General features: G+C 39.3%; 2 protein-coding genes across 4 annotated transcripts in view; one reads left to right on the top strand and one right to left on the bottom strand.

Annotated features, from left to right (window-relative positions):
* Window positions 1-23466, top strand: part of cep104 (centrosomal protein 104) — a 35171-nt gene extending 11705 nt beyond the window's left edge. For all 3 annotated transcript variants that reach the window (XM_044351194.1, XM_044351193.1, XM_044351192.1), the window contains exons 10-22: window positions 279-494; window positions 1428-1595; window positions 2438-2611; window positions 7548-7724; window positions 11698-11898; window positions 12981-13076; window positions 13386-13473; window positions 14350-14422; window positions 14537-14645; window positions 14783-14921; window positions 16338-16405; window positions 19595-19682; window positions 20913-23466. In XM_044351194.1, coding sequence (XP_044207129.1) covers window positions 279-494; window positions 1428-1595; window positions 2438-2611; window positions 7548-7724; window positions 11698-11898; window positions 12981-13076; window positions 13386-13473; window positions 14350-14422; window positions 14537-14645; window positions 14783-14921; window positions 16338-16405; window positions 19595-19682; window positions 20913-21043 — 1728 coding nt within the window. In that variant the 3' untranslated portion in view covers window positions 21044-23466. The remainder of the gene's footprint in view (window positions 1-278; window positions 495-1427; window positions 1596-2437; window positions 2612-7547; window positions 7725-11697; window positions 11899-12980; window positions 13077-13385; window positions 13474-14349; window positions 14423-14536; window positions 14646-14782; window positions 14922-16337; window positions 16406-19594; window positions 19683-20912) is intronic.
* Window positions 23467-23597: 131 nt separating this feature from the next.
* Window positions 23598-26144, bottom strand: b3gnt7l (UDP-GlcNAc:betaGal beta-1,3-N-acetylglucosaminyltransferase 7, like). The gene has a single exon (XM_044351196.1). It carries the CDS (start codon window positions 25719-25721, stop codon window positions 24486-24488), a length of 1236 nt encoding a protein of 411 aa, XP_044207131.1. The 5' UTR covers window positions 25722-26144; the 3' UTR covers window positions 23598-24485.
* Between the last annotated feature and the right edge of the window lie 1443 nt (window positions 26145-27587).

Genomic DNA, 27587 nt, shown 5'->3' with positions numbered 1-27587 from the left:
TTAATCATCCACTTAGGTTCGGCACGATACAATATTAATAAATGCCTGTTTTGTTATGTTTGCTGCCATCTTGACTGTACACATCTGGCGGAAATCTGCACTCGAGTGCCCTCTTCTAGTTTTTTTATACTGAAATATACATATAAATCAAAACACTGTGGCAACAAAAACAAAACAAAAAAAAAATTCTTTTGTATATACTTTTTGTAAATATTATATCTCAAAAAATAATTATATTTTAAGTTTTTAAATTCCACATTGTTGTCTTGCATTGTCAGGTTATCAGTGTGCCTTATGATGAGAGGCCACTGCCAGCCCTTCAGAGGAAAGACTGGCCAGTGGAGGCCATTCAGAGCCCTGAAATAGGGCACTCCCCCCAACCTGACATCCAAAAGAGTCCACCTAGCCCTGAGATGAGCGGAGAGCCAGAGCCCCTGACGGAGAAGGCCCAGAGAGAGGCTGGCCTTCCCATAGAGATTTATGGAGAAAACCTGGTAAGAAAAAGTAAAGGTGAAAAACATGACTACCTAAGCTAACTAAGGGTTTTATTTTCTCTTGGATTTTTCCAACAAATACTTTTTAGTGTTTCTTCAGGATCATTTGTATTATGTACTGTAACTGGATGTTATTGCCCTGTTTTAGCTATCACAGATATATTTGTATAGATGTGTATGTCAGCAGATAACTAATAAGAAGTCACAGTATTGAATACCAATGGTGTGTTTGAGGTAATTTAGAAACAGTAGGTTGTTTGCATTTATTGATTTAATTTGATTATTGATTGATATTCGGAAGAACAAGCTGGAAACATAACATTTGACATTATTAGAGCGGATGTACGCATTTTTGTTTTTTTTTCGTGTCCACCAACTCCTGAGAAACATATCTGGCTCTTTAGTTGCGAGATGTTCAGCTAGTTTCTTCAGATAACTTCATCGTGTTTTTTCCATGAATGCTGGGCAGGTGGCTTATAGTAGGATTTATCAGAGCTTTTTTTGCTGACAGTAGCCTGCAGCTGCTGCAAATCGGGTTGCTGAGAGTGGAATTTGTGGGCTGGGAAACCAAAGCAGTCAGCTAACAGTGGATAAAAGGCTCCATTGCACTGAGGAGAACTGCAGAGATGGGTAATCTCTGTGGGTCTGACAGTACGAGTGACACCTTTCATACTACACATAGTCACGTATATCATTGATAATATAAAATATTGAATTGAACTGCTTAAATGGTTTCTTATCAAACATCTTTAATGTTAATAAACACATATCAGTGGATATTCTGTATGGGTGTGTAATTTATGACCTATATATGTTACACAGTGTATATACAAACCTCTCTCCACATCTGAGGTAATATCTACATAACTAATAATATATTTGTGATATATTTCCCCCTCCTTGGCTATTCTTTTGCCCTCTTTTGTTTTCCAGATAGCTAGGGCATATTCCAAAACCTGGTCCTACAGAGAGGATGCACTTCTGGCTGTGCACAAGAGGCTTTTGCAGGTATCATCCACCACTCCCAAAGAGGAGCTGAGAAACATGATAAGAGCTGCAGTTTTCCTGGTCAAGAGGGCCCTCCTGGATAAAGTGTCATCCGTGAGTCATTTCCTCAGAAGGCATTTGTCTTGAATGCTGTGAATGTTCAGGTTAATTGAACAGAGGCTGCTGCCTGTAAAGCAGCCCAATGAAACCGTTATGGATATATATTTACTTTGTCACTGTCAAACTCTTCATCATTCATTCTCTGGATTCCTGTTACAAACAGAACTAATGTTCATGTTATTAAAGCATAAGCACACACACATGCACACACTTAACAATGTTTCCCCTGTACCATATGCAACCCCAGTACTCTCTCCCAGAGCTGGCTTCCTTGAACAAACAGTTTTGACAAGGATGGCCTTGTAACCCCTCTCTGGAAACCATCTACAGCTTGTATAGTAATGAAAAGAGTAGTGCCGCAATAATTCAAGTGATTTATTTTCCTAGCCACATTTATACACAGAATACTCCATTAAGATGTTGACTGGTTAATTTTCTGATCCACAAGTGTGCCTCAGTTTTGGTCATGTTTAAAAAACCCTTCTCTGGCAACTCAGTGGTCTGAGCAGCCTGTCATTTAATTTCATCCTGGGTGTAAATGTAGCTGAGGGTGTTTGTATTATGTCCTTTCCAGTCTAAATCTACTTGGTGTACACAAAACTCCATAAATATTGCTAATGCACTAGTTATTCAATTTACCTGTAAGAAATATGTTAGTTGGCACTTCACTGTCTGGTGGATATGTCTGGTTAGCTTGTTAGCGAGTATATATAAAAAAAACTCAAACTACAAATTGCCAAGTCTAGCCTCTCTGCTAATTGATGTCACCCTTGTGCTAGCTTTTCTTGGAAAGTCCACCGAGTGTTTAGCTTAACGTCCACTGGCTCTGTATGTAGGTCTTCCAGGCCTCCTTGAAGCTGCTGCGGCTCCTGCTGAGCCAGCTGATCCCAGGTCTGGGTCTGGGCAGGGCTGAGGTGACCTACTGCTTGGAGCAAACTTGGCCCAACCTGCTGGCCAGAACCGGAGACCCAGCCAGCCGCCTCCGGGTTACGGCCACTGCCTTCATACAGGTATTGTAACACACTAGACTGAAAATTTGACACCAGCATTAGAATTACAGCTGGAGTTAAACCACAGATTTTCCCTCTGCCTCCATAGCAGCTTAGCTTTGACTGAAGAGACAATGATTTTGCAATAAATGTGTCCATCCACCTTCACTCCCTTTACCATCTTTGCTTGTGTAAAACTCTGTGAAAGCTTTAGTCTGATTTTGTTGGAAAATCAGCATCCCGCAAAGCAAGCTAGCAGATTTCTCATCAAAGCAGTCTTGTTGGCATACAGTGTAAAATGTACTGCAGAGGCTCCTGAAGTCCTTGATGATGATCATCATTGTTTATGGTTATTATATCTCAAGTTTGACAAACAAGTCCTCCAAATTAGACAACCAAGTAAGTTGTTTTACCATGTGACTCACATAGGAGCATTTTCTTATCGCCCCAGTCGGCAGTAATTGGCAGGACGACACCATTTGTCTGTGCTTTCTAAAACTGTTACAAATCACTGCTAAAAATAATGATGTTTTATGATGTGACAGCACTGTGGTTAAGGTCTGGTTAGGTTTAGGGAAGGGTCGTGGTTTGGATTAAAATGATCACTTTGTTAAGGTTAGAGAAACACGTGGTGTGGGTTAAAGTTAGTGCTTCCTTAAAGTTAGGCAACCTTCATCATCATGGCTACTATAATAACCACAAAGTTAAGGTGAGGGGACTATCACAGTCACGTTTTTTAAAAAACTGTCCTGACTTGCGGTTGGAAATATGACATTCGCAGCTGGAAATGGCAGTTTCCTTTGGCAAAAGCCACTGTTGGGCTATGCCATCCACCCAACCCAACACCTCCAAATGAGGAAATTAGTCAACTTATATACACGTTATCTGAACTGCACCACTGCTCCGGGTCATAGTTACTAGAGCCACTAGATGGTATTGGTCACTCAAATGCAATTATATGTCGTTTTTGGGCGACTTACAATACAACCTATTGTGTCCTTTTTTTGGGAGGACAGTCTAATTTCTACACATACCAACATCATCTTGTAACAAACACAAAAGGGACCTCCCTATCCCATGAGGCGGGCCAATGCAAGACTGTCAAGGGTGGAACACATACCAGGACCGCAAACCCAAGCACATTGGCAACCAAACCAATACAACTACAATGGATTTTCAAGAGGATGGATTTCTGAAAAGAAATTTCTGTCCTCCATTACCCAGTAAACAATTCTCCTCTCAAGCCAGTGTTATCCAGCATATGCTGTATCTATATATAGATTTCTTTATAAAAATGTTTTCTGCTTGCTTTCTTGTACCGGTGAGTAGTAATGTCTGTGGTATAGTTAAAATATTATATAATAAATGCATAGTAAATGTACTTAAATGTGATCACTGTAGCAAACTGTATGCAGTATATGAACATATACCCTCTCAATTCATAGGCATAGAGGAAAGAAAATAGAAAATGGCTGAGGTTTGTTACAATGATTGGAAAGTTGCCGCATTTTTACGCCACACAATGAGATAAGATAGAACAGCTCCAGTGTATGCAACACGTAATCCAACTTTCCACCAAAGGCAAACATGGGGAAAAAGTTAGCCGCACGTGCTTGGTGCTATTTTTGTTTTATCGCTGTGTTTATGGATTGAAGAAATAGCTTTATCAGAGTATACTGTGACTGGGGTTGTTTAACAGAAGGCGAGCCCTCTGTTCAATTTCCTGAAACTAGATGGTTCTCTCAAAAAAGACACACCACTCAGAAATGTAGAACAGAGTGTTTGTAACTTCCATCTGCAGGTATCCCTGCATTAGAAAATGAGAAATTAGAAAATTAACACACTTTTAAATTACATCATTAGATCATATAGTGTGTCCTTGATGTATGGAAACAATAAACCGTGCCATTATTTAAACATTATGATAAGCTGCAAGAAAATAAAAATGGTAGAAAAGCTTAGTTGTTCTTTAGCGTTTACTCTAACCCTACCCCAATTTATGAAGTCAAGGTTAGGGACACAACTAAAGACTATTTGAATTATTGATCATCCTGTTAGCTATGTTTTCAAATATATAAAATTGTTTATTTGTTAAGTCTGTAAACTGTCAGGGAATGATGAAGAATTCCAATCACAATATCCAAAAAAAACCTGTCCAAAACACAAAGTAATTCAATTTATGTTGATAGGAAACAGAAAATCAGCAAAGCCTCACATTCAGTATGCAGGGACCAGCAAATGCACCAATTAACCATAACATTTATTTATTTTATGCCAATCAATTAATCAGTTAATTGATTTATGGTATCCTGAGGATATAAGTAAATATACAAATAATCTTGATGTCAGTAGAGTGTCATTGGTATGAATAATAGTAACAGTAGAAAAAACTGTTTTGTATGCTTAACTGTGTTTTTGTATGTGTAAGCAGACAGTTGCTTCAGTAAAATGGAGCATGTTTTGTTTCTTCCACATTAAATCATTCTGATGGTCAGTAACCACACATTTAAAACAGTGATCGGACAGGTGTCTTACTTTCATGCCCCACAGTAAGCAAACAGAAGAAACAGCTCAAACTTGTGCAACACTCAATCTAACTTTCCACCAAAGGTAAACTTTGGAAAAGATTACCTGTGTGTGCATGTGGTACTTTTATTGGTCTATCTCTGTATTGCTGGTCAACAGTTTCATCGGAATATACGACGCAACCTCTTGGAAATTACATGGCACTCACGAGGAAGACACAACACTCAAAAAAATGAAAGTTATTTCCTAACAGTGAAACAGAAACTTGTGCATCTCTTTGCAGATGCTGAGCTCATTTGGATGAACATGTGCAGAAAGAGGACTGAATTCAGGATTGTAAAAATGTTCACTTGACCAAATGTCTTTCTAGAACTAGTACTTTGAAACAGAATGAACTAGTTTATTCAGATCAAGCTGTTTACATGAGAAATCCTTACTCTGCTAATCATTCAAATCATTTCTATTCCATTAGTTTAATAAAACGGTCCATATAAATACAGTGTATGTGTTTGAAACTATCACAGGTCTGGTAAAAGATTGAATACATTGAATAATGGTGCATTATACATCATATTTGTGTTATAAAACCCAATTTGATGTTATGTTCATTATCATTTATTTTCTTTCTTAGTTTCCAATCTTTCTTGAAAAGTGCACTATTCAATATATTTATGTTTTTTAATGTTGGATAAAATGTCAATGTGAAAACTATATGTAATGTGAAACTTGTACTTGTACTGAAAATTCTTAGATAATGATTACCCTCTTCTGAAGTTAGCCAGTGTTTTAGCCTCTTTTAGCTCATTGGTTTGGTTTTGCATTGCAAATTCAGCTCTCATTAAGCTTTTTATTGAAAATGCTTCCTGCCCAGCACTGAACAGCAGAGAGACAAAGTTAGGAACTAGCTGGTGAACATCTGTCTTTTTAGCTGTTAGATGCAACTAATATTTTTCTGGTGTGTTCAGACTGAGCCTGAAGCAAAATTTCAAGTTTTTACAGTTGGTGTTTATTCACCTAAAAAAAAAAGCAGATGACTGATGTCCAAACTTTCCAGGATCTCCCATACTCTCTGTTATTTTCCACCAGACCCCTCTCCCTTTCTCCTTATCCCCATTCATAAAGATATGCATCTGTTTGTATCCATTTGCATCTTATGTTACTTTATGCAATCAGCTTGGACGATTATCATTAAAAGGCAGTCATGAAATGTTGGGAGAGAGGGGGGGACGACATGCAACAAAAATCACTGGCCAGATAGAACCAGGTACCCTAACCCTTTATCACTGGGACGCTTATAATCTGAACACAACAATGAATTCATCACATGTTGCATTTAATTGTTTCACTGCCCGTTGTGGCCAAAAAAGCAATTCATGAAGCTGTAAATACAACATTTTCAAGCATGATTTGTCTTCTCCTTTGGGTTAGCCAATTTTATAGGTTGTGTCCATACATATCACACATTATAGCATCTGTAAACTCTATTTAATATATTGTAATTACATACAGTGTGTAGATACTAGTGTGTATGTCAGAGATGATTTTTGCATTTTAAGAAGGAACTTGAAATGTTATAAGTCATGTTTCTTAATATGCAGCATTCAAACAAGCCCCATGTTGTAGTCACACCGAGCTGTTTCGACTGCCTGCTTGTAGCCTTTAATTACAGCCGAGACATTAGTGCGGGTTCAGTAAAGGAGATGGGGTGTTTGTCATTTGTGTACTGTAGTGGAGGGCAGCCCTTTTATATGTTCTGATGGCTGAGACCATAAAATGTTACTGGGATGGTGGATTGAGTGGTGATGTACAGTAAGTGAAGCAGATGTGTAACTCTACATGAACATGTGTGCTGGGTAGAATTCTTTGCAGTGTGCTCATCCATGGGTGTGTGTATGTTTGTGTGTTGAGTGAAAAAGGGAGGAAGTCTTTATGAGCAACAGTAGCTGCTGTTTCAAACAGATCAATTTAGGTCACAGTCATGCAGGCCCGTCCAATGACTCTCAGCCCTCTGATTTCATCGCCTGGCCTTTCTGGATCTGTTCAGAGCTCCATTAGAGCAATGACTGAATGCCTTGTTGTATGTCACTGACAAATTTTATGTTTGTTTTTGTTTCTCAAAAGCTGTGTTGTATCATGTGTGTCACATATTTCCGACATACATTCCACTCACCTGATGAGGTTAAAATGCCAAACAGCTGAGAGAAGATTTTCCAAGAACCTTCTTCTGCCTTACTTTTATTGTACACTTGTATTTTCTGTCATGACTTGTCTCTCTGCCAGATGTGTTGAATGACAAATCACCACGTGTAGCATCACACATATGATTTGTCAGTGACTTACAGCACAAGTATTACTTAATTTAAAGGTGCATACTGTAAGTCTATAAAGACATTTACAGCAAGTCATTGTTTATCCCATGTTTCCCATTTAGGAAATTGCTGTTTTGAAGGATGTGCGCACCCTACAGGTAATCCCTGGGGAACTAGTGAAGCCCATCAAATCCAACTTCCCTTCCCGTCTGGCTCAGAGTCGGGCCGAGCTGCTAGAGAAGCTACTCGCTGAACTTGGTACAGAGAACTCTGGATTCACACTGAACAATGTCATGACGGTAAGGAACCTAAAACATGCTACATACATCTATCTATTCTTGTTGAGTTCCTTAATTAATTCAAATTATTATAAATCTCTGATTCAGAAGCTAACCTTTATTTGCCTCAAAAAACAAATTTAGACAGTCGTACCCTGAAAGTTTCAGAGTGTGGAAGCTGAGAGCAGCTGGAATGGCTGTTGTGTTTTTTTTTTATTTTTTTTATTGATTACCTAGCCAAAACCCTGCAACCATGGCAGCTCTCATCTTCCATACTGTGAGACTTTTTAGGTCACACTGTCTAAATTTGGTTGCTGAGGCTTTTCCACCATTTCAAAAATATTCTAGAGGACAAACTAAAACTAAAATTTTAGGGGATTTTCAAACTTTAAATCTTAATATTAGCAACAGCAGCCCAAAAAGTGCCACTGGACATAACAGGCCATCATAGATTTCCATACTAAAGCTGTTAATAACTACTGTTGTTTTTTGGCAAAGTGTCAACTCTATTTCCCCATTCATGCTCTTTCCAATCTGGACATAACTATTACAACATACCCTCTACAGCATGATAGCACATGTACTGTATTGAAATACATGCAGTATAATGCCTGTATTATTCCTCTTTAAAAGTAAGCATCCATCAAATGGATTTTCCGTTACATTTGGCTTAGCAATTATGGTGTGACTAACTGAAAGGGGAACAGTCCCTCCCTCGTTTGCTATGGCCATTCAGTTCATTCAAACAGGCAGTCACTAAGCTCCAGTCAGCTGAGTCAATGTTGTCACCACTGGCATCCACTTTTCATCCCCTGCACTCTTCTGGCTTCCAACAGTGACCTAATATCTACGTGCAAACTATCCAACTGTTGACCGGGCTGGGCAGGCCAATGAGCCATCCTGTCCTCTCTACTTTACGACCGGCCCTCCTCCCATCCCCCTCCCATGCATGGCTTTTAACAGTGAGGACAAATTGTTAGTGTAACGTTGATGTATGTTAATGTTAACTATTACTTAATTAAATACACCCAATCTAAAATATCCTAGACACTACAGACAAGTGTGATATAGTTCCTTAATTTACATACATATACAAAGAATATATTTATCAAATCATGAACCATTAATCAAATCATGTAAAACATCCAACCAATACCAAAATAAGATATTCTTCAAAACAGTTCTTCACAAAGATAAATCTCATCTTACATTAGGTTTCCTCTCAGTTTCTCCACCTTCTGAAGCCAAAGCCACACAGGTGGCACTGGGTGGCCTGTGTTTGCATGTTTGTGCATGCTTGCTCAGCGCCTGTCCCCTTTGTGTTGGCTGCCTCCCAAATTTGCTTGGAAAACATTTTCAGCCTCGATTGAGATGTGACAGGGGGGCTTGCCTTCTCTCCTGTCGCATTAAACAGTTTGATGAAAAACATGCAACAGATACCAGGTTAAAAGCTGTCTGCTAATTGCCTTGTTTTTTATGATCTGATGAGATACCTGATTAGCCATAGCTTCAGTGTCTAGACACTGTGCCAATCAGAGTATAGTTTAGCTTTCATTTATTGTTAACTTTGTTATCACTAAGATTCTAAAAATGTTTTGCATCCTTGGATTTTGTCGCTGTGGATGTCTGAATCCAGGCTAACAGAGATGGTTAGACCTGGTCTGATACTATTACATTGCAACAAACATTATATCTCTTAATTAAAAAGTACAGAGGGTTAAAAATGGCAACTTGATTCCTTTAGTAAACTCTCTTGGCTGACCCATTTCAGATAGTTGTCCTTTTCCTCAAGGTACATAAAATAACCCAAACTCGCAGCCTCAGAGCAAAATCATACAGTTTCAACTGTATGTGTGTGAGTAGAGAGAAAAAGATTCTTCTCCGCTATTGCATAGAGATAGATGCACTAGATATGTAGCCATAGCATGTGCCAGTGAAGGTGGTGGGTTACAATAAAAACATTTTAAGTTACATTTTTAACCATAAATTTTACAATCAAATCTCCCCTCCAAAAGTTAAGAAAAAAGTATACTTGTCTACACAGATTTACCTCTACATATATACACATATACCTTCATATACTCGTCATTGCATCTAAACAGGAAGAACAACAGGTCATATCTTTTAATTAATTGAATACACTCAAGCTGAATCCTTAAACTGACAGCTAAAACCTTCACTGGTGGCTGTTTTTGTCACCTCTTTTAGCTGTGAAGCTTTTAAGTGTGGAGGAAAAAATGATAATTACAAGTGTATTAATACTTTGATGATCATTAATCCAGTGTAGAAGTGTGATCAACTGATCAGTTTTGTCTTTAAAGAACAAATACAACAACATTGACCCTGTCTATTGACCTTTATAGGTTGAAAACACATTATTCTGTTTTTAAGTAAGATGTCTCACCAACATGTCTCGCACCTTGTTTGTGTAGGAAAATTAATGTCTAGTTTGTTAAGAAAGAAGAAAAAGAAATAGAATTATCTGAAGTGCATGAAACACGGTGACCCTGATTCTAGGAAGTGTAGTTATTTGAAAAGTGGAACTAAATGCAAAAACCGGTAGTTTTACGAGACAGGTATGACACCATATGTGGTATTGTTATAGATTATCTTATAGGAACCAAGTGTCTGCAGACAGAGAAGTATGACTACACACAATCTCCTTGTGTTGACAGTTGTGTTGGGCGGAGGCTGGACGTATAAAGTGTTTGTGTGAGCTGTTCAAGTTGCTTTAATTATTTATTAAATGAAGTTGAACTGCAGGAAAAATACTGTGTCTCTGGTATTTATTTGCCTTTGTCACCTAACTAGACAGACTGACTTTTCAGCTGCAACGACACAAGCCCTTTTGACAGCTCTACAGTGTTAGCCCAGCTATGGTTTGAACATTTTTCCTTTTTCCTCCACTGTTACCAGGGTGATCTGCTCTGAGGCAGGAGCCAGAGTGAAAAAAGGGGGTGATTGAATTTCCTGTAATTAAAATGAGAAGTGGTCAGCAGAGACAACAGAGAATAATGGTAGCCTGTCCCTGAGCCTGTTGCGCAAGGGATGGGTGGCCTTTGTGCATAGTTTACCTTTGGATGTTAATGTTCTCTGTTGGCGGGATTTCCATTGTATTGCGACTCTCTTCACAGGGATTATGTCGGATAATTGGCCCTTTTTACGTCATGATGTGTACTTCTCTCAGAGGACTGCCTCAACAATGATGTTCTTATGCACATGAAACTGGACTGATAGAACAAATATTGCTTCCTGAAACACTTTTGTAGAACTAAATTCTATTTAAAAGCAAGATGCTCTGAATATTGACTGTAGCCTGCACTTTTTCCTCACCATACAGTATTGTAGGTAAGACAAGGCAAAGTTAACTTTATGCCACCTGTCAAACACAGGCAATGTAAACTGCTTTACACAAGGCCAAAAATGCACTAGAACAACATTTAAAAACACAATAAAGGTTTAAAAAAAATCAAATAAAGCAAGAGACAAAAATACAGTTTCACTGGTGAAACACATAACAGAAAAAAATCAAAGGCAAAGGAATTCAGTATAGTTTTTCATTTACATTTGAAAGTGGCTAAAGTTGACGTGCATTTAAGATCATCGGGAAGTCGGTTCTGTCTGTCTTTAGCTGATTGCTGCTCCCCCCAGAGATATCCTTTCTTTTCTTTTTTCCTTAAGATCTAAAGGACCAACAAGAAAAGATTAAACAATAGGAATAATGTGCTCAGTCCTCCTGGAGTTTGTTTGAAAACCAGGAAGTCGAATAATAGAGGTCCAAAAATTGAACCCTGGGGGACTCCACGTTTTATGCTGATCCACTCAGTTCTACCAATGGCAGCAACATTGCCCCTGCCTTCCAGATATGGATCAATGTTGAAATTACCTAATGACATACTGGATGTTTTAACAGTAACATCCTCAGTCAGTCACTCAACATTCTGTTACTTTTCAGCGTTCACATGTTAATAGAAAGCTTTTTGTCTTCTGTCAGTTCTGTACAGCGGCGCTGGAGCACAGTGCGTCTGCGGTTCGAGAGCTGGCAGTCCGCATCATCTTATCCATGTACCAGCAGCACAGAAGTGCTGTTCTCAGCTACCTTCCACCCAACAATGCTGCCACACGGAAGAACTTCCTCTACAAAACCCTCTTTGATGGCTTTGCCAAGATCGATGGAAAGCTGGTGGACACTCAGGCAAGAAGTGTTTTTTTTTCTTCACTACGAATTAATCTCTCATTACTTGACATACTTGACATCTTCGTCACTTTAAAAGGAGATATTCGAAATATCCTATTTATACATATATAACAAAACATATATGTAACATTCTAACATTTATATGGCATCTGTATTCACTGTGGTAAAATTATGTGCATCAAACTGCCAGCCAAAGGGTGTGTTCACACTGTTCTGTTCAAACAGATTGTTGTCAGCGAGGAGCAGCTGGTAGATGGCAGACTGTTAGACGTGGCAGATGCGAGCAATCTCTAAAGCTGAAAAGAGATGAGCTTTTAGAGGAGAATACATTATGTCATGTCTTTTTATTTTTTAAGCTGGCAGTAACAGGGAAGAGGATGAGGGGTTTCATGTTGCACAGACAGCTAATTTCTTCCACTAAAGCCAGCACTGGCACTCTCTCTCAGTCTTTCTTTTACTCATCTGGTTAAACAAATAAGCTGTACTTGATCCATGCATGTGTCTGCTGATGGTATCAAGTAGATACAGTGTTTCACTTATTTCAAAACCTCAATTTCATCACCAACTATGTGAAATTGCACTACCAACAAACCAGACATACTTTTTTCATTTTATCAAAATCACACAGCATCTGTTGTTGTGTACTTTTTATCACAAATGTAGCCAGTAAACAAGGCAGCTTATGTTCCAAAGCTGGCATGGTGCAATATTTTTTTTACCATAAAGTTTGTGAGTCACCCAATGACCAAACTTAATTTCTTACTGGCATTATTAGAGACCTAGCGTTCCCATTACGTAATGGTCATGCTGTTGAGTAGCGCTCAACTTCTAAAATGTCTGGTCTCATCTGTGTGAGCTGTTGCCAACACAATCACACCACATCACTGCAGCTCCAAGTCTGCAGAGCTGTTAGCTGGCGTGGTGAACAAGAAAGACCTGTGACACTGAAATTATAGCAACTATCTATTGCAGAATGAAGAAGAATTGGGGAAAGAGAGAAGAAAGGAAGCAACCAGAGAGGAAATGATAGACAAATTGACTTTGACTTTGAGGCTAATGGCTTGTCACTTTTCACCCAGACTTTGAAGAAGGGCGGTGGTCAACAGGATGGGCAAAGGGAGAAGGAGGAGATCCACGCACTTCAGGAGCAGCTGGCTGCCTTGAAAGAGATCACAGTAGGTGGAGCTGTCATCAGACTGCAATTACATCACCTCTCATAATGGCTACTACTTTGTATTTATGACTCCACACAGACTTGGTAGAAGCTTTACACTGTAGGTGGTCAGAAACTCAGTTATTCACATGTACAGATAACATCATTCGAACATTATATTATTATACATGAGAGTCTTATGAAGAGCAGTTCCACCATTAATCCACAACTGACAGATAAAGTTGTGTAGAGTTTTTCTTGTGTGATAGCTTGTCTTTTTTAGAAATGTGCTCTCTTACATTAATTCATATTTGTCTGTCTGCTTATAAAGGAAAGAGGCAATGAAAGCACCAAAGGACAAATGGCCAAGAAAGAAGTTCCCAAAGTTGAAAAAGAGTCCCAGAAGGCTGGTAAAACAAGTATGTGCACAATCAGACAGACGCGTCTCAGTACCTACTCGCATTGATTGATTTATGTCACAAAACAACAGTATGGTGAAGATGCAGTCTTTTGAGTCATGCAAACACTAATGCATTCAGATGTGACCTGCTCATATGAACAACCTACTATTTTAGGTCCATTTAACAACTTTCCAAGTGAAAATTTTAAGGTATCTTCAAGGCCACAACTTGTGACATAAATGGAAGTCTGTTTCTTTTGTCCCTATTCTTTGTTTTTGTTTCTTCAGAAAGGCATTGAAATGCAAAAAAACGCTAATCACACACTGACCATTTTTAACGAACAGAAGGATCCTCACAGCGTTTACTTTTGTTGTCCCAGCAACAGTGTCCTCAAGAGTTTAACCACTTGAACCCCAAGTATGGTACAAACAAAAGATCCATTGGAAGGCAGTATATTAATATCTAAGGCATGACACTGAGGCTACCAATTATTTCTTCTGTGAAGCTATAAACAGAAGAGTCCAGGCAAGCCACACCAATAACCCACTTAACAGCAAACATAGCAAGAAAATATAAGAACATCTTGTTGATTACAACTTGAATTTAGATTTTATTTTGACTAAAAAGTTTTCATTTGTTGCTAGTTTAGTTTTGTGGTGTATTATTACATTTGCCTGTGTATCCTCACAACTTGGCATGAAGGAATCACTCAAGTCATCAAAGCTTACATGTACAGAGCTCTGTAAACAAAATTATGCTCCTTACAAGTCTGGCATGAGTCTACTCTGCCTTTACATCATTTTTAAGTTCTCTAAAGTCTTTAGTTGGTTAGAATTGTGGCCTCCAGTCATGACAAGTAACAGATACTGTCTTCTTAATCTTCTTAATTTCCAGCTGTCACAAAATTGCCCCAGAACGAGATAGCACACTCTGTAGACGTCCAACAATCTATCACTTATCTGGACAAGTAAGTAACTCATCACCCAATGGAGACCTACACTAGCGCGCAGTTAGTGTTCCAGTACCAAGGCTGATTCTTTTATAGTTTGTTATCTGATATGATCTACACACTCTGTTTCAGCTTGTGTATATTCTGCGGTAAAAAGGATGAGTCATTCACAGAGGATGGATTGGACCTTCACTACTGGAAAAACTGTCCTATGCTGCGACGCTGTGATGAATGTAGACAGGTAGGTTGTTATATTTTCAAAAGGTTTGGCACATTTTTAATCCTCTTGAAAGAAGGAAGGAAGGAATCAGATGTTTAATCATCACATCAGTAATAAAGCTTGAAGACTTTGTGTGCAGCTCTGCATTGTGTTCGCAGGTAGTCGAGATAGCGAGCCTCACAGAGCACCTACTGGGTGAATGTGAAAGCAGTTCCAAGTTCAGCCAGTGCCCACGCTGCTCGGAGGCTGTGGCCACTGAAGACCTGTCTCGACATGTCCAGGGTCCCGCCTGCAACCGTGAGTTCTCAGGCTCTCATTTGAACATTTCTGAAAATGTTTTATGGTTGGTTTGTTTGTTGTTTTTGTTTTGTTTGTTATTTTCTTTTTTAGAATTTTTTTTTTTTGCATTTTGTCCTTATTGGAAAGTGACAGTGTAGATTGACCCCGGGAAGATGATAGGTGAGAGACGTGGTTCTGAGAAGTCTTGTTTTCAGCATATCTCAGACCAAATTTCAACCAAAATACAACAACTCGCTTTGAGTTGCTTTATTTGAATGAATCTCCCACCTGTGCACCGTGCGCTCTGCGCTGGTCACCAAAGTACCACACAGACAAGTAACAAGTTTCAAGGTCAGGAAAATACCAAACTGTCGGAGCGCTGTTGTTGTGCTTCCACGAAAATAGTCCCCAATATGATAAACATATTACTTAAATGATGGCTTCCTCCATTTTGGATTCTGCTGCTCTCCTCAAAAGTCAGCACTGTCAAGACGTCTGTCAAGTTTGCAATACGTCAGACTGAAATCAATTTACTGTTTGATGTCAGTGTTTCATAGCTACGAGGCTACTTGGGTTTGTCTTGTTGCGTCCGTCACCCGAGTTTGTTGACTTGGTCTCCAGGAAGCACCTTGCCTAACTGCCGTTGATTGTCCTCCAACTCCAGTTATCATGATTGCTGGCAACTGTACTTGATATTACCCAGTTTATGAGTATAATAAACAGTTTATCTAATTTATGTCTCACATTTTGTCAGAGCATTTTTTTTTCTAATAACTTCTACTCAAAGCTCACTTTTCCTCTCTCACAGAGCACACACACAAAAAAAAAAAAGTAATTTCCTCATTTAGATTAACCATTACATTCGTCCTAAAAAGACACCTTTCCTGAAACATTGATTCACCAACCTTGGTTGGATAAACATACTTCTACTTATCTATCTTTCATCCTGGATTTTATCTTGATTCTTCCCAGCCTGAATTTTTGAAGCTGACCTTAGTTTATCCCACAGTGCTGGACACCTCCTGAAAACATGCTGATCCTGAAAATATGCCTCAAGTGTTTTCACAATGCTTCTCAAAAGTCAGTGTGTTTCATAATGTTGGTTCTTTAAGTTTTCTGTAAACTACCGAGCCCTGTCGCCAGGATTTACTATCTTAAAGCTGACGTCACCTTTTCTTTTTTCTTTGTTTACTGTAACTGTACCTACTAGCCTGAAGAAAGAGAGCAGGTCTCTTCAACAGACAATGAAATTTGAATTGTGAGTTTGGATAGATTGTGCTAAACCTTTATGTTCCCACTCCTCAAAGGTGCTTTGTTGTCTTTGACAGTTCTTCCTAATTGGTGTAATTTTATCATTTTACTCTTTGGTTTTTTTAGGGACCTTTTCCGTAATTGTATAACAGATGGCTTAAAGGTGTTGTGTTTCTGTTTCAGCCCCCACCTCGGGTAAAGGCTCCAACCACTGTCCTTTGTGTCACAACAACTTCATGCCTGGAGAGGAGGTGAGATTCTGTGTCCTTTTCATCGATAAATCTATAAAGAAAATTTTGCAGCAGAATTTACACTGGACCACTAGTACAAAGCTGCCTCCTAGATAATAAAAATATCCATCTATTATTTTAATAGTCAAAAAAGGAAAAAAAAAAGCTGGTGGTAACTGTGGCTTCCATGAAAGGAATAGTTAAACATTTTAGCATTTAAACCTTTTGCCGAGAGTTAGATGAGAAGATGGATGCCACTTTCATATGTATGTGTGTTAAATATGATGCTACAGCCAGTAGACCGTTAGCTTAGCTTAGCATAAAGACAAAATACACCTGCCAGCACCTGTAAAGGTCACTACTTAACATATATATATATATATATTATATCTTGTTGGTTTAATCTGTACAAAAAAAAAGGGTGAAACTACAAGTTGTGGTTTTAAGGTGGTTTATGTGCCAGACCGTTTCTGGGCGAGGCGCAGTGACTTCATTGTGTCTGTAGTCCAACAAATAACCGCCCTTAAAACCAACTTGTTTTTATAAAGATTGAACGGATGAGATATAATCTGTAAGAGAGCTTTAAAAGTACGTAGATCTTGTTTTTTTTTTTACCATTACAGAACCAAGCTAACTGTTCTGTCTTCATGGTGAGCTAAGCTAACCGTCTGCTGGCTGTAGCTTCACATTTAACACACAGATATGAAAGTGGTATAAATCTTCTTATCTAATTCTTGGCATTAAGGCTAATAAGCGCATTCCCAAAATGCCAAACTATTTCGTTAAGGTTTTCACAAAACATGGGCGTGAACTTCACGCTGTGTGCTTTTCTCTTTTCCTTTTATATCGACACACAAACTAGAAAGCATCTAATATAAGGCTTGAGGAGCAAACAGGTGTTGAGGTAAAATACCGCTATTGTTAGCTCTAAAGACTTCAAAGGAGGAGAAGCCTTTGTTCCTAATCGTCTGTTTCATTTGTCTCAAGATGAAGAAAATACCACCGCATTCTTCAAATTCTTGTTAGTTTTAAGGAGAATTGAAGACAGACATGTCAAGATTAACTGTGTATGGATAAGACAGATATTTGATAGCAGTGCTTTCCCTAAAACTTTTTTGTAGAAGGGGTAATTGAGGATAATGCAGTTCTTTCTTAACACTGAGCGAAAGTTAATCATTCTGAAATTAGACCTACTGTTAGACGTACTATCCTTTAATTCCAGCTTTAGTGGCAGTAGTGGTTTCCTGCTGTGGTAGCTCACCATTGTTCAGTATACGGGCAATATTCGATCTGTAACAGGAAATGATTGCAGTTAAACATTTACTGGATATCTCCACTTCAATATTAATCAATTACGAAATGTCATCAAAATGGGTATCCGCATATGATGGGCATAGACTCAATACAACCTAAATATTGAATGTAATATAATATAACCACAGGGAGAATAGTTTATCCTTATCTCACTTAAGTAAACTGCTCATATCTCAGCACCTTTGGAGCTGCTAATCCAACACTAATCCTTAGTATCTGTCTACTTTCTGCGTGAAGAGAAGAAGAATAAAGTGGATATGTAGTGTGAGAGATTCTCTGCCCCACTGAAAGATGTAACAATCGAGCTGTCTTTCTTTTCTCGTCTCTCGTTGTGGTTTCTGTCATTGTGGAGTCTAAATAATGCAGTTTGTCTATCAAAGAGCCACTCAGCCAGCACCCGCCCCGCCTCTGTCTGTCCCAGTTAGCAGTAGCACTTTTTGGACAAAACTCAAATACAAGAATCCAAATGGGGGATTAAAACCTCTGACTTCAGTTTGATATGTTGTGAGTCTTGTAGGAGGAGATAATATCATGAGTCAGTGATGAAACACTGACTCACAGAAGTACCAAATTATGGTACTTCTGTGCTTGCTATGAGGAACAGAAAAGTAAAGAGAGTTACCCACGTTCAACTGTGAGAGCTACTGATGAAAAATCACAATACAAGACTCTCAAGAAGCTGTAAGCAGATGAAAGCTTGATAGTTTGACAGAGATCATTTATTACTTAATGCATCTTGAACATAGAACTGATTTCTGATTTGATTCAGAAGGAAAGCTATGAAATACCTGATAAACAGAAAGTTGTGAACATAAAGTAATAACCCTTTTTTCATATAAACAAAGGTCTGTTTTGCTATATTCTTTTGCCCACTCATACCAAACAATTAATGATTTGACTTGTTGCTGACAAGAAGTAACGTATTTTATGTTAATAGAAGCAGTAGCAGCAGTTAGTTTAATGTATAAAAATGAATAAAACAAAAAAGTAAAAAAGAATAAATATAAAAAGTCTGAAGAAGAAGAACCATAAGAAGAAGTAGTCTACATTTAGTAAAGCTTTGAACATCACTGTCTTTTTGGTGAGACCAGAATCGTGTTGCCTGCCTTTTTTTGAGAACCACCTGCTGTGATTTCACTGACTGGTGTGTCTGATGTACATTTTGCTTAGAAGTCTAAATCCATTGAGAGCAGTGCAGCAGCATTTCCCCACATTATTAGATTTAGTGTTAAATCTTCCTCTTTTACAGAATACATTTAGACTTCTGGCAGTAAACGCTCAGCTGTAACTAATATTAATGATGACTCTGTTCTGGCACATCTAGCTGGAATACAGTCTTAATTAATGATATTAATTACACTTGAGTCGTTCCTGTTATGACATAATGTCTGTTGTGAAAGTCTGTTATCATCTGTTACTGTGCTTATTAAAAATCAATATGTCTCTTTGTCTGCAATGTTGTTGGTCTAAAAATAGTTTTAGGTAAAAAAAAAAGAATTGTTAATGATTACGCATTGAAATTCTTCAACATTGTGTTGTCTTGAGTGTTAGCTTATCATTTATTATCGCTGCAAGCCACATACTGTCCAAGAAGGTCAAGATATGACACATTAAGATATTATATCCAAATGTACAGTGACACTATGTGATTTCATTCAAAAACTGATTTACAACACGCCGTCTCTCACCTCACACACCCTTAAAAAAAAACCTCCAGAAAGTCACACTCTCGCTGCCAGAGTCCTGAGTGTAGAGCCAATGAAAGACTGCAGTGTTAGTGGGAGGGAGGGCAGCCATCCGGGCCTTGACTGGGCCTACAGTCACTCGTGGTTGTCCCGATCGAGAAAGTACCCAGGAGAGGAACCGACTCACTGAGCTACTTTGTCCCTGTTCCAGGCCTGGAAGGCTCACCTCATGGGCAGAGACGGCTGTAAACAAAACTCACGCAGGACTGCGGTGTCCCAGAGAACCCAGCCAGTACAAGGTAAAGCATTCATAGTCCCTCTGCTTACACCTACCTCCCCAATGCTCAGTGTGAGAGCCAAAGAAAGTGCCCATCCTTGTTGGTAAAATTTCATGTTGCAGCTTTTCCTGCCTCAGAGTACAGAATGAGGAATATAAAAATAGTGACATATCGTTTGGAGTTTGCATATCCATTTTTGGTGATATTTCACAATCATAGTAGTGGTTGTAACTGTTACTGCTTAGATAGTTAATTAAAAAATTTAATGAATTGTCTCAGGCCTCAGGTTTTTTTGACTGTGTTGTACAGAAGTGAAGATAGAGAAGTTGCCTTCTGTGGCATTTCTAACAGTCATGATTTGGCAGCCTGCAAAGAGCTAGTTGCTCAAGGTCTGTTTACAGGCTGCCACATCATGACACAATGTTTATTGTGACAGTAAACATCAGGTCAACAATTATTCTTTGTTACTCAGCTTATCAGAAATCAGTCCCTCTGTTAACAGTGTTGTAGGTATAAGAACAACCCCCCCCCCCCCCCAGGGCGTCCCCCAGCTACCCAGATCTTGTGTCCTGATCAATCTACTTAATAGATGACAGCATGAACAGTTGTCACACAGTAAATATGTGGCATTTGATGTGTGAAATATCACCTCTGCCCTTTCCCCCACTAATGTTCATGTTTAAATCCATAAAAGTATATTCATTTTGTATGATGTTAGTGAGGTTTGTCTTCATTTCAAGCGAGATGTTCCACCTCTGCTATGAAATACTGTGGGAAAACTTGCTTTTGCTTTTTTTTGTAGTTGCTAAATCCTCTGTACTTAGAGTTGACTACAATTTTCACTGCAGGACTTGCAGGAGTATTTTACAGTGTGGCCTTGCTACTTTTTCTGTTTACTTTCTGTGTACTTTTTTCCATCACTGATGTTTTCCATCACTGAAACGTTTTTCCTAATTCCACTAGTAGGTTTACAGGAGACAATTAGTGGCTTACTGTAAATTGAAAGTAAGCCTTGTGATGTGACCACAGTACTCAGTAACCTCACAGTATTAATTAAAAGAGAGCATCTCTCACAGTATGTAGCTGCGTCCCCACCAGCTGCTGACGGCATGAAGCTTTCCTGTTTATATTCAAATCAGAGGTGATGCAGGCTGTTTTGTTTGGTGGTAAATAATACACAAGAACACTGGAGTTCCCTCTGTGTTAAAGTTCTTACAATGGTTTTCATTTTGTGTGTGTGTGTCTGTCCAGGCAGGGCTGTTGGTGGAGCCAAGCTGAAGCAGGCCTGGTCGGTCGGGGCCAGAGCCAGGCCTATGGGAAGAGGTAGCCGGATCCCAGCCCTGGCACCCCTGGCCAGAGGACATATACCAGGGAAGCGCTGAAACTGGTTTGAAGCACCCTAGGAACCCCCACCAGCACCCAGAGGAGGAACCCAACAGCAACAAACACCCTTGTAATAGCCCCGACCCTAATCCACATATTTCCTGCTCCCATGTTCCTGCATAGAGGCACTTTTAGAGAAGACATCCGATAGGTTTCAGAGGTATGAAATAGGATTTTAAAGACCAATACAGACTTTTGATTGAAGCCACCAATGTGTTAACATCTTTTTTTAAGACTGTAAGAGAAAAAGAAGGATTGTATGTATGTAAAAAGTACAAAAATATGTGAGAATTGTGTCACATATTCACTCAACAAGACACTTGATTTACTGTATGAACTCAAATGAAATTCTAGTCATACGAAACTCCACACAGAGACGAGACATCTAGACTCACTGAGATTAGATCTTTTGTCTCTTTTGTCTATACATCTAGCCTCTGGCGTCACACAACTACTGGGAAAATAAACACGAGCACACTGCTGTTTACTGATATCTCCTTACAGATTTACTGATTTTTCAGCCTTTCACTCTCATTGTGAGAAATTTTACAGCGTAAATGGAGGTAGTCCATTGATATAGTATTTCACTTCCATAAAGCTGGGAGACTCACATGAGATAGACTTTTTTTAATCCATATGGATTCTACATTTATCATAATGTAGTCACATAGTGTGTTTTTTACTCTGTAGTGTACTGTATTTACCCTCTGCCATTTTATTTGAGTGTCTGAATTCTTAGTGCCCACAATGGAACAACAAAATAATGTTTGTGACGTATATGCTACCCCACAATCCCACAACGTGATAATTCACATTTTATAGATGTGCAAAATATTGTTGCGCAACTCTGTCAGTGATGACGCGAAATGACGATAATTCACAAGTGTCCGAATTCTCAGTTTACTGCTTACTTAAGAGTAAACTGCTGAGTATCTGTTATGAAGAGAGTAGTGAAAAAGTGAACGAGGGGGAGATTTTGGACACAACCCCTGTCTGTCCGGTAAATACCCACGACTTATAAACTCCAGTTTGTAACACAGGCTTTCTATGTGTGTTCAAGCCCACGCCGAGATAACCGCGATGACATCATCATCAGAGGGGTATTATCTAAGACTTGACAAAGCTCCTCCAGAGCCATAGAAGACATTTTACAGCTGTTTTCACAGGCTGAGTGGCCCCTTTACAGCTGCACAAGGTGTCTAATGCTGCTAAAAATATGAACATTTAATGGCAAAATGGTAAAAAATGGGCAATTTTACCTTCAAAAACTTTCTGTATGTTAGTAAAAACAGCATTTAGACCACAAACTCTCCAGTAAAACCCAGGATATAGATTAGGGATTTAGGTTGAGAGCCTCCCATAGACAACCAGCGTAGCATCAATCAGTTCTTCAATAAATATGTAATCAATCAATGCATCTTATCAGAAGTGAGTGATTCATACAAGCACTTCTTGTAAAGCAGTAATGATAGGAGAGAGGGAATGAGGTTGAGGTTCAGTTAAAGCAGACTTTCTGCTCCCATGGCAACACTCCAGCTGCAAATGCTTCAGTCCCAAAGCCATCGACGACCTGAATGTAGCTTTACTGTCAGCTTCACCTCTGTTTACATGTTTCTTTTCATTTCTTGTCTTAAGTTATATATTATAGAAAGAATAAAGTAGCACTTTGCCAAAGGGAAGATGCTTCACTGCTGAATTTCCAGTATATACATTATGGATTTAATTTATTTCCCTGCCGAATGCCTACTGACAATCTTTAGCACAGTTTTATATGCTCGACTAGTCTAGCAAGAGAGACGACAGAATTATTAAAATGTAGAGAGGAGCAGAGTGGACATGAATGTAAACAGTAGAACTACTTCTGTTGAATATCACTGATTCCAGCAAACAGTTTCAAGCACTTCAGTGGCTTTAAACTGAGAAACGTAGCGTGACAATAATTCACATGATGCATTTTTATCACTATGTTACTACTTATATTGTACTACGCAGTGTTATGATGATGATTGTTGATTGTAATATAACTGTTATTCATCTACAGCCAAGTCAGAATGCACATCTGTGAAACTCTCGACTGACAGAAACATCCTAAAAATTGAGATTTTTTACATATACTTTTGCAAATTGTTATGTTAGTAGTGTGAATTCTTTATAATTATTGTGTGATAGCACTATCTGTTGTATTATTAGAGTAAACAACCTCAACATAGATGATGTATAAAAGAGTATATTTGGTTTCTATCCTCCCAGTTCATCACGTTGGCTTTAATTTGTTTCTGTATTGAGAATAATTGCAACAGTGGATATTTTGTTGAGCTTTTATGTGCGTAGCAGTCAGTATTTTCTGAATAATAACTATTTTTTTTCTGCAAAGGTATCTGTATTTGTTTAAATAAAGCTAGATTAAGCTGAACATTGCAAATGTGGTTTCACATCCCAGATACTATTTAAAGTGAAAGTTAGCTGCGACTAGCACCTCTAACAGTACGTCTGTTTCACAATCAGGTGAAACTAACACTACAGTATACAAGGACACATACACAGAAACACATATCAAAGCAACGTGCTGTTCACCACCACCAAACAAATGCTGCAACATTCATTCAGTATGTTGACAGAGAGCTCCGGTTTTATTTACACTATCATACATTAATCTACAGTATGACTGTACAGCCCTTCAGCTTCTTTGGTTTTTGGACTGTTTCTGAAAATCATACACAAATGAATAAACACTTTGAAAATAAAAACTGAGATAAAACAATATATTAACTTTTAAAAAAAACCCAACAACCTCAAATCATTTGATTGTTATAATTTCAGCACCCTACACAATAATCACCCGGCTATAAATGCACCAGTATGTTGTGTGTCGAGTGCAGTGAGTCCACTACGTACTGCGAGTGTAGTGGACTGTGACAGAAATCCTGAAATCAGAGAAATTACGATAAAATCAGCAGTTTCAGTAGAACACTTGGATGTACAGTAACACGTCAAATCTTATTCATGCCTGCACAAACACGCACTTAAACCAGTACAACTGAATACCTTCTTTTAAATCAAATTTGTATCTTAAGACACCGGAGAGATGAGACTGAAATAGCCCCAAGAATCAGAAACCTAGAGACATTTCTTTGGTGTTGACACACTGCGGAGTTGTGTCTTAGTGGTTGGAACATCAAAGTAGAAGAACATACAGTACAGTAGTAAGAGGAAGTCCAACCAGAACACTGTTTTGATGGAAAAGTATATTTTTATGATGTTTTTTTGCCTGGTGCAATAACCCCCCACCCCCCAAACTACACGACTGAGCAGATTCAGTGAAAAAGTGTAAAAATCATCAAGTATGACCATTTAAAAACACGAGTCTTCTTCTGTGTTTTCCATCTATCAGTTCAGCTTTGGTGAATTGATTTACATGTTTGAACATGTTTAAATTGACAGTCATATCGAGGTCCTTTGCGCACAAACCAGGTCCTCATTGTGCACCACGCTCCACATCCGGAGAAGCTCCTGCGCGCTCAGTTTGTGCACCACGATGAGGTTTTTATAAAAGCAGGGCTCGCTGTTCATAGGGCTCACCCTGCGCCTGGTGATGCCGAAGGTCCTGAAGCCCGGGTGCATCTCAGGGGTCAGGTGGAGCTTCTGCAGACACATCCCCAAAAACACATCGTCAATGGGGTACAACTCCAGGCCCTCTGAGACCACGAAGAGCCTCCTGGCCAGCTGGGAGGACATGAGAAACCCCCCACCCCCGGCATAAGGGGGGTATGGCTTATCATAAAGCTCTTTGGGAATGTAGTATTTACTCTGCCTGTTTCGGATCGGGATCGCCTTGGAGATGGTGTCCCCAACAAACAAGTCGGCCTCTTTGCGATCCTCCACTTTGAAGCCGATGAGGTCCAGCAGGTTGTGCGTGTTCACAAACACATCATCATCTCCTTTGAATATGAACTGCACCCCGGAACAGTAGACGTCGAACCATTTGAGAAAGTTGACCTCTTTGAGGGTCAGGTTGAAGAAGGTGTCCATGAAGTCCCACTGCAGGATGTCCCCGTATATCTGGTCCTCGTACTCGATCAGCTTCTGGAGGTTCTTGGTGTCTTTACCAGTCGTCGGACTTCCCAAGAGAAATAAAGTTCTGATTTTCTTCCCATCCACGGTGTGCTCCTTGCCCCAGGTTTTACGCACAGCCTCCCGCCGGTCGTGCTGCTCGATGACGGACTTGACCACCATGAGGAGGTGCACCTCTCCGTCCGTGCACTTTTCTGGGTGGTTAATGAGCATCGGGAAATACCTGCAGTGTCTATGCAGGACAAACTGGTGAAATCTCGGGTCCAATCGCCGGAACCAGTCCTTGGTCCTCACCGTCGCGTCCTCGCTGCAGTTGAGAACCTGCGCGTCCCAGGATGCCGGAGTCCCGTTAGAGACCCGTTGCGCATCCAAATCGCTGCTGAGTGCCGGAGAGTTTGAGCTCCCCAAACTAGTTTTCACAGCCCCCTTCTTTAATGAAAAACAGTCGGATCCGCACCAGTCAGCATCTCTCATATGTTTAACTCCCACCCCATCCTTCTCCGCCACTTTCAGCTTGTGGATCATCAGAAAAGACGCAAAGACAAGAGACAGACTCAGCAGCGGTTTCAGCAGACCGACCCGCTTTCTCCGGGAAAAGTGATCCATGGTTCTCACTGTGGCGCACAGAGACCCTCAGATGCTTTCGCCTTCATAGTGTTTCACAACTGTGCGCCTGAGTCGAGTCCACCACCGCCGTCCCTCCTCGTTTAGACATCCGAGGCTGCGTCCTCGGCTACGTGACAGCGCTGACACTGAAGTGGCCCCGGGGCCCTTTTTGGCCATGACGGCGCTCAGTGGAGTCACAGGTCGTCTCTTGGTGCAGGACAATAATGAGTGATGCGCAGCATGGCCCCGAGCTTCTTCTCTGCCCTCCCTCTACACAGACTGACCTGCTGCAGGCTACGTTTGGCTCACACCCTGAAACCCCCTCCTGTCCCCAATGTCCCCTCCCTCTCACCATCCACACTGATCCAGGACCGGCCGGTTTCCCATTTCTCTCTCTGACACAGACACAGACACACACACACACACACAACGGGTGTCCACAAGTATTTGATGTCGACCATCAAACTAAAATTAAACCTCCTTATAAGCAATAAAAAGTCTGTTTATCCATCCAGTTACATGTTTGTTGCTTTTAAACAGTCTGTACCTACATAAGAATAGAAATAATAATATTCAGAAATAAAATACCATATAAATTATTTAGACAACAAAATAATGAACTTGCAAAATTTATTTTGTCACATTTTATTTGACTATATGCAACTTGGCTAGAGGCGACAGACAGATACATGATCACAACATACAGTAAAAGAAACATTACAGAGCAGAAGGCGCGTAAATAGACTTTTTATTAATACGTTACGCTGTAAATAAAATCACAGTTTTCATCCTGAACATTCAGGAAAACTTCAGATCATATAAAAATACATCCACAGCTGTGTGAGAGTGACTACAGGACAGACACAGGTGCACATTTATTGCAGAAATGGATTCATACAGGGATCAGATGGTAATAGTGATCTGCATGTGACTTGTCTCATCTTATTTAACTGATGTTCTAAAAGTAAACTCTTTTTTTTGCAAGGTACAGTTTCAATTAGGCTTCACCATCACGATATGACAATATCTTGTTTAAGAAGTGCTCTGTTTTTCTTGTTGAAATATGTCTTACCCACATAGCTTTTACAAGGATCATCGTGTGGAAAAAACAGGACAAGAAAAATAGTCTCAAAATTATAACTAGGCCTACATCTAAAGAAAAAAACAAAGTCAAACTCTTTTGGAGTTATTAATGAATAAGCTGCAAGACACTCTGATATGATTGTCTGCCTTCAGTGTTGCAACAATAAGGTATCCATATTAATCAAATACAATATATTAATAATCTATAATATATGTATGTATGAAAATAATAGTGCACAGAGGGTGACATTAGAAAGCCTTTCGCGCCCTCTTGTGGACATTTCTTGGAATTACAGTTTGTAGTTTCTGCCTTCTTCTCCCTCCGAGTTAAACCAAAACCTAAACATTACAAACTAGAAATAAACTAAAACTGCATTTCTCTCAAACTCACACTGGCTTTATTGTCTCTACACGTCATATAGGCAACTACAATGGAAAAGCTGTTCGCCTTCAATATAAATTATGCTTATCATGCTTGTCAATAAGCTTTCGTGCAATTAGTGAAATCGTCACTGTGGACATTTAAAAGCTATAATCTGTGTTTTAATGAGCTAAAAAAGATAAAACTGCCACCATAAAACACAGCAGGCTGGCGCCATTATGTCAATTTAAAGACCAGATCCAAACTCATTATGATACCTTGTCTTAATGGGGTGAATACTAATAAATTCCCATATTCCCATAAATTCCCATAAGAGAAAACAATTAGGTATAGTAATGAAATAAAGATAACACAAAGGACATGACTTCACTGTACCCACACTTTACCTAAAGTGTCTTTGA

This window comes from Thunnus albacares, chromosome 5 (assembly GCF_914725855.1).
Source record: "Thunnus albacares chromosome 5, fThuAlb1.1, whole genome shotgun sequence".
NCBI classification, from domain to species: Eukaryota; Metazoa; Chordata; class Actinopteri; order Scombriformes; family Scombridae; genus Thunnus; species Thunnus albacares.
The sequence above is the reverse complement of the archived record's forward strand: the minus strand, read 5'-3'. Positions and strand labels throughout refer to the sequence as shown.